This window comes from Stegodyphus dumicola, chromosome 5 (assembly GCF_044657685.1).
Source record: "Stegodyphus dumicola isolate Sdum_Otavi_A_Nest chromosome 5, ASM4465768v1".
NCBI classification, from domain to species: Eukaryota; Metazoa; Arthropoda; class Arachnida; order Araneae; family Eresidae; genus Stegodyphus; species Stegodyphus dumicola.
In genome coordinates, this window is record NC_140772.1 from 60,978,824 (window position 1) to 60,987,145 (window position 8,322).

At 29.3% G+C, this 8,322-nt stretch overlaps 1 protein-coding gene across 3 annotated transcripts in view; it reads left to right on the forward strand.

Moving 5' to 3' along the window:
* The window catches only part of Naa60 (N-alpha-acetyltransferase 60), a 43,709-nt gene extending 36,368 nt beyond the window's left edge, over window positions 1-7,341 (forward strand). For all 3 annotated transcript variants that reach the window (XM_085816691.1, XM_085816690.1, XM_085816692.1), the window contains 2 exons: window positions 766-1,003; window positions 7,089-7,341. In XM_085816691.1, the coding sequence (XP_085672817.1) occupies window positions 766-1,003; window positions 7,089-7,215 (365 nt within the window). In that variant the 3' untranslated portion in view covers window positions 7,216-7,341. The remainder of the gene's footprint in view (window positions 1-765; window positions 1,004-7,088) is intronic.
* Window positions 7,342-8,322: the final 981 nt, after the last annotated feature.

Here is an 8,322-nt window from a genome sequence, read left to right on the forward strand (position 1 = left end):
CCAAAAGTAAATGCAGCCTTAATGTTATAAATATTTTGATTATTAATAAAGTTTTCAAATCATAATGTATCAAAAATTAGATTATCTTGTACTAAGAATTTTCTGATCAATGTATGCTGTAATTTTCTAAAGTTCTTAACTTTTACAAAAATAATTAATTTTATTTCAAGCTGAATAACTTTTAAAAATTACTGTACCCAAAAGATAATATAAAATATTTTGATTCATATACCTGTATCAAAGTTTACATCAAAATACATAGTAAAGAATTTCTTACATAATTTAATATATGATTATTGAAATATTAATTATAGTAAACCCTCATTAACATGAAACCTAAGGTAATGAAAAATCAAAAGTTTGTGTTAAAAGAATTTATGTTAACTGGGAGCTGAGACTTTATTTTTGGAATAGTTTTCTCCTACTCATAAACCATTTACAATATATAAGTACATTTGTACTATAGTATATTATGCATATCATCATAGAAAACTCTTATCCTACTACATTAATTATTGTACTGTAACTTGGAAAAGTGTACTCAGAGATCTCAGAGATTTGGTGAAAAACTCTTGTATATTTCACTGTGGCAGACTGGAGTTATGGTCAACTGTACTCAAGGCTTCCATAAAACTAGCAATCAATTTGGATGTTGCAGCAAAACTGTTAGTCTTTTGTTATTTAAGAGTTAAACTTTTGTTTAAAAACTGTATCATTTTTATCAGTTATTTGTCTATATATTTATATTAATTTTTTCCTCTCCAGCTACTCTTCTGTTAAATAGTTTAGTTGACCACTTGACAAAAAATCCTGATGGAAACAGTTGCAAAGCTGTCTACTTACATGTCCTAACATCAAATACGACAGCCATTCAGTTTTATGAGCGGCGCAATTTTTCCCTTCATTCCTATTTACCTTTGTATTATTCAGTGCATGGAGTTGCCAAAGATGGTTACTCCTATGTTCTTTACATCAATGGTGGCCATCCTCCCTGGACAGTTTTATATCCTTTTTGTTACCTCATAGTATTTATTTACATTTATGTGATTGCAGAGATTTATGTTTCATTTTTTTGTTCCCTTTGCTAATGAATGAAAAGTATTATTTACTGCTTTGAATGTACAGTATTTTGTTTTATGGAATTAAATTATTCTTATTGTTAAATTGTATGGTGGTGTCATTACCTATGTATTTGCAATGCATAGAAAGGTATGTCTTTGTCTTAAATGCACTGTCTTTGGCCTTTGTTAAACAAAACAGGAACACTCAACTGTATGTGCTTTTGTTAGCAGTTTGTAATAAATGATTGTGATAAATGCTACCTTTGTGTCGGCAGTTTGATTGATAAATAATCGAGTTTTCATGCATTTGGAAAAGCCATGTGTTTATCTGCCAGGTTTCTTTGTCGAGCTGCAGGTTAGCTGCTACATTTTGAGAGCAAATTTTATTTCGGTTAACCCTTTCCGGCACATCCAAAAAATTCCCTCTATACACACATAAAAGTTGAATATAAAAGGCTTTATAGGTTACTTTGAACCTTCATTATTTATACTAGATGGCAACATAATAGAAACCAGTCCATACATTTTAGCCATGTTTAGTTTTTAAAGACCCTCATTTCTCAAAAAAATTTATTAATGGGGGGGGATATGAGGGATAAAGACCCTCATTTAGTTTAGGATATAACAGGAATTGTTTGAAAAGAAATTTCTATGTTATTTTCTTGGCTGTATGCTAATCTCTTTATTCTATATTAGTTTTAAATTTTTAACTTCAAATCTTTCCCAAAATCAAACGACGAAAATCTGGGGAGCCCAGAGTGGAATCAGAACCAGACTAATAACTATATCTGTGGTTTCACTGCAGTATTTTCATCAATAAGCTCATTCACAATAGAAAAGTGAGTCCGCATTTGTGTTTAAATTTCCTGTTTCTCTTTTGCACTTTTTTTTTGGGGGGGGGAGAGGAGGGTTGGTTACCAACTAAGAAATTGTTAGGGTGTTTTTCTGAAGGGGGAATTTTATCACTTATCTCTTTGATTGTTTACTAGAGCAGATTTTTTTTTTTTCTTTCTTTCTTTTCCATTGAAAGAAGTTTCATTAGCTCTACATTTTGATAGTTTTGAGTTGTAGATGTTTATTTAATTTTATTTTGTAGTTTATATTTTCTAAATTGCAGATATAATATTAGTTTATTTTTTCTGATTTTTAATGATTTTGCAAATGGATTGGAGATTGCTTACCATTTCTGAAGCAATGAAGGTGCTAAACAAATTGCCTTCAAATTGTGAATCGGATACATGAAATGTTGGGTTTTGCTTTTTCAAAGGTGTTGTCACTTACTTTGAGAAGTGCTACCATGTAAAAAAAATAGATGGAAGTGTAAATATCATATAGTCAACTTACCTTTTTCCCATTTGTACTCATGTAATCATCATATAATCAGGAAGAGCTTTTTGGAGGGGTGTAGAGTAGTATTCCTCCCCGTAGTGCACCGTAGGTAATGGAAAATCTGCTATGGTAATCAGAATCTAGTGTTTCTTAATCGTAGGCAAAATCTTTTACTCTATTACGCGCTTCCCAGCAATGCTCGCTTCAATGCACTTTACCATTTCAGAACCTTAACATCACATTTGATCTCTTTTGCTCAATGAATAATATCAGATATTTTATTAAGCACATCCATTATATATATATATATATATATATATATATATATTATTTATTTTTATTTATGTGTACATTTACTTTTTGAAAAGATATGACTTTTGCTTGGAGGTTAAAGAGGTCTGAAATCCCTGCCAAGATGTGTGCACAATTTCTTACTCTTAAACTCTTTTCCCATAAATTCAGCCAAAAGTAATATACTTGCATTTGTATATCAGCAGCTATTTAAAAAGCATAGCTGCAAATATGGTAGCCATGTTCCAAATGACACAGTTACCTCCGAGGCAAACAGTTGACTTTTTGCTGTCTTTGTATGCAGAAATATTGTGAAAGATTTCAGACTGAATTTTACTTCTATTTTTCTAACACAACAGTCACCATCTACGATGCCAAGTCTTTTAACTCCAGGTAATACTGAAAAAAATACACCATTTTCACCAATTAACTGGATATTTTTAAGACATTAAAGCATTTTCCAGTTCTAATAATCCTCTGACTATTGAAACAATCAAGTTTAATAAGATGCTTGTTTAGATGGATAATAAGTGTACCTCTGATCATCTGTTGTCAGTTTCTCTGTAAATATTCAATAGGTCATCAGGCTGAAAACATTTAATAAATGGTGATAACCATAGTAGTGGCGGCTTCTCTTTTTGTGCACATGAGCATGTGAACTCCCAAAGAAAAAGGAAAAAATAAATTTATTAACAAATTAATTAAAATAATATTTAATACACTTCCAGACTTTTGCCCATTTTCAATACGAGTCCTCCCCCCTTTTTAATTACGTTAAAACATAGCTAACTTACAATGTAGTAGGTTTGGGTTTTTCCTTGATTGCACGTGTGATCGAAGAAATGCCCTTGAAAACCAATTTCTGTGGACAGAGGAGTGGGAGAAAAAAGGCACCGCTGAGGTTGCCTCCATTCGCACTTCTTCAGTATGCGCAAATTTGCATTTTTTGCAGTTATCTTGTCCGAGTTCTCCCTTGGTTTGTTACGCATACAATTGTTAGTTAATTCTCTTTTCCCTCCCCCCCTTTTTTATCATTTTTTTTTTTTATACATATTTTTTGCAAACTAGTGCAAACAGTTAAAATGGCATTTAGTAAAATTAGTGTGTTGGAACTAAATCAATTACATTTTTTCAGCATTTTCTTTGGAAAGAAATATTGAAATGAAACTATTCATGCCAACAGCTTGTGATAAGAAATATAAGATAAATATAAGAATATAAATCTAGAGATTTAAAAAGAAAATTCAAACCAGATTTATGTGAGAATTGTTTGAGGATTAGTAAATGTGAATCAACTAACAAACTCTTGTTTTCCATATCTCCTGTTTGTAAAACAGAATGGGGATTTAGTATTTGAGTAAATTATGATGTTGCTGATTTATCACATCTAACTCATAAAAACGTGTGAATACTCACAATCACATTTAAACTTCATGTTAGAATTTAATTTGATTTGAAAGGCACATATTTGCCAACAACAGTGCATTTAGTTCAAATGTTAAAAGACACAATAAGGAGGCTATAAAAGTCATTGTGTTCTAAAAAATATATTGATTGTGTTTTGTTTTGCAATGCATATGAGCTTGCACTTCGAGGGCATGATGAATCTGAGAATTCATTAAATCTGGGAGTTTTCAGTGGTCTTATAATCTTCTCAGCAGAATTTGATTCTCGTCTGATGATTTGAATTTCGTCTCTTAGGGTTATCTCACTAGTGCCAATATTTTTAAAGAAATGTCAAAATAAATTCATAATTATTTATTAAACTGTGTGCTCACTGTTTTTAAGAACCACACAAAAAAATGCGATCAAGAACAAGTTTTATTTCAGTAATAGCAGATGAAACTACTGATGCTTCACCCACTTCCCAATTGGTTGTTGTTTTCTAAGACATTTTAAATAATGGACAACTGTTGAAAGATTCTGGGATTCATGAATCCAGGTATGATGGAAATTCTATAGCTGAACGTATCCAAGCAAGTTTGGAAAAAGTAGTGGGAAAGCCTAAGAAATTAATATTGCAAAGCTACGATGGTGCAAGCGTAATGAATGGTAATGCATTATGCTTGAATTTTTTTTTTTTTTTAACTCACTTAGCGTACCTACAAGAATATACAATTTGTGCATTGCTACATGCATCAGCTCAATTTGATTGTTGGACAAACAGCCAGTCAGAATCCAAAAGATCGTATTTTTCCCCACAGGGATATTACTAACTTTCTCAATGACTCTCACAGAGAACTGCTATTCCAGATGAAGCTGTAAGAAAGAAAGGATGCCGTATCCAGCTACTAGATGGAATTTTAAGAGTCGAACCATTAATTCAGTGTACGAATGTAGGGAATGCTTAATTGAATGCATGGAAAAAATACTCAGCATATAAACAACCTGTAGTAATAAATCAAGCAGGGGTTATTCGCCGTATGTTAAAAGAATATGAGTTTATGTTTTTGCTTGCAGTGTTTTACAATATTATGCGACATGTTGCTTCAGAACATACTAACAGGTGTAGCTCTCATTAGAAAGTAAGCAAAAGTTTTCCAACAGTCATTAGAAAAGGAAAAGAAGATAATGGGTACAATGACAAAGGAGATATCAGAATCGTGAAACTTCAAGAAAATGTAAGAGAGAAAACATTCAAATAAATAGAACTGTACTCAGCTATTTTCTCTCTTTGAAGCTCCAAAATTCCAAAGTACGAGAAAAAAGTTTCTAACTCATATTGTGACCAAAACAACTGGTGTTTATTCCATGTTACAGAAAGCCAAATTTCTGAAAGGTGATTGATGCCATTAGTCTTTTACAATTATCATAGAAAACAACTTACCAGCGTTTTTGAAGACTTACAAACGTTTGCTAATTATTGTTACTATTTCAGTGACCACTGATGAAGCAGAGAGATGCTTCTCAACTCTAAAACGTGTTAAGACATTTTTAAGAATCACTATAAGCGAAGACAGACTAGGTGCTCTAGCCATGCTCTGAATTGAAAAAAGCATCATAAATGACTTACCTAAATTCAATGAAAACCTATTGATTTATTTGCATTAAGAAAAGACAGACAAGTGAATTTAATTTACAGAACTTGTACTTGACTATTTTGTAATAAGTGTTTATAGGTATATTGTAAGCAATATTATAGTTTTATGACATTCCATCGTAAGAAATAAAATATTACATTTTTTTAACCTATGAGAACTTGTTTTATTTTAGTTGCATTGTTTTCTTTAACTTGTGAAAACATTAATGTATTTTAATTTGTAAATTACGTCATATTTGCATATTTAATTTTCGAAATGGTTTTGTGAACTGTAGTAAAATAATCCACAGACAGCCACTGAACCATAGGATAAACAAATTAAAACAAACTTGAATAATGGGATTTTAATTTAATAAACTATCAAAGGGAAGGTCTTTTGGCTGGGATATAGGTAGGTAATTCTAGGTTTATCTGTCAATATTTGTTGCTTGGAGAGAGTGAATCGATATAGATACTACTTGCAGCATTCTCTTATAATTAGAGTATATTTTAATGAGCTGTCTAGTTTTTATGTCCGTGAAGCATTCTCAGATGTTATTCCCTTAAATAAATTTATATCCGCATTGTGAAATTTTATTCATATTATACCACTCTTTCTCACTAAAGTTACCACACTAAACCACAATCTACTGTTTTTAGCTTAATATATATAAAAGTTTGTGAGAGTTTTTTAATTATTATTATTATTACTACTTATTTTTTTTTAATCTTCTTATCATTCCTTTCATTATAATATGTACATTTCCTTTTTATTATATTACTTCTGCTTTATTTTATATATTGCATTAGTTAATATGGTTATGGTTTTAATTTTATAAAATCTGTTGCTACACTGTATGCACAATTTGTATAATTGTATTCAAGTTTTATTTCTTGCAGAGTTTTAATAGTAATTTAGATCACTTTTATTTTTTATCATCTGTTTGATATTAACAATAAACTATGTAATATAGCATATGTTATGACATAATCATCTTGATTTCATACTCCCAGTTTGCATACAATAATGTAACACATCTTACACAATTCCTCAGAAAGTGTAAACATATCTAGTATTTATTTTGTTATCTATTTTGTATAATTGGTTTATTTGGTTACATAACCATGCAACAGTGATTAACACTCTAATCATATTTTAATTAAAAATCCATGCACTTTGCTAGAGTTAGAAAAGATGTAGGTCCTAAGCAAAATTAATTTTTTAGTTTTAACTAATCAAAATTATTTTCTGCTGAAACTGAACATACCATAAACTAATTATCAAAGTTCCATCAGCTAATGATGTGTATATCACATATAAAAAAAAAAAAGGTTCAGTCACTGCTATTGACAATATGGTTGTATGGAAACCTTAACGTTTTATTTACAGATTATTTAAAACACTGGGGTCAACTTGTTACACATTTCCAAGTTTGTGTTTTGCCAAAGAAGATGTATCGTCTATTTCAAGGTTTTGTGATGAAATTATGGCCAGAGAGTTGGAGGTCCCGCTGAATTATGTTTAGTCATAATACATAGATAATTTTTACTGATATTTTTAACATATCTTTCATCCCGAGGCTAATTTTTGTGATGTCAAATATGTAATTATTACTTTGTATTAAATGTACATATACTCTACTGTCTTATATAAGAGTTATCCTTCATAATTTTATTAATTGTATGCATATATACTCAATATTTATATATGTTTTATTGAATTGAACAAATTTTATAATGAACTCATTCTCAGATTGAGTTTATTCATACTAATTGAAATAGGAATTTTGTAGTTAGAACCTATGCTGCATGTGTAAAATATAGAATTCAGCAATAAAAATTTTTCTGTTTAAAGTAGTGGTGATAATGAATTTCTATATAAGTTTAAATTTTGAAATTTTAGTTTATTTGAAAAGCTTACTTTTAAGTTTTGTTTATCCAAGCACTATAATACTCATTTTTAGTTTAAATTATCTTTTGTACTTTTTAAATATTAATTCTAGGGAAACAGAAATCTAATTTCTACAAAAATTGCTCTTCTCTTTCTGCTGCATTAATAAATGTTATTTTTACTGACTTTAAAATCTGTTGTAAATATTAGAAAAAAGCATTAATACTGTTTTTTAAATTATGTCATAAAAATCTTCTATTTATTTATATGTTTCAATAAAAGATTCTCCTACATAATATGCAAGTAAGATCAAAGATCTATTTTTTAAAAAAATTACTTGAGAACTAATTTATTCAGGTAATGAAGAATTTTCAGAGGAAAAAGCGTTTGAAATAATCTTTTTATTATTTAAAATAATATAACAAGAATTTTTTTATGATTTTTATTGTTATTATTATATTTTTTACAGATGTTAAAATTTAAGACACTAAATTTGTAAATTTACTATGTTTTTCTAATTTAATCGAGGTTAAGAAGTAAAAATACACTGAAATCATATTAATATGAATAAAACCTGAAGTGCTGAAAAGGTCAGTTACAAAGAAATGCTAATAATTTTTTGTAATATAGTTCAATTAAAAAAAAAACTTCTGGTGATTCTAAAAACATTTTTTTAATCATTTAAAACATAATTATCTTTTTTTTTTTTTTTTTTTTTTTTTTTTTTGACT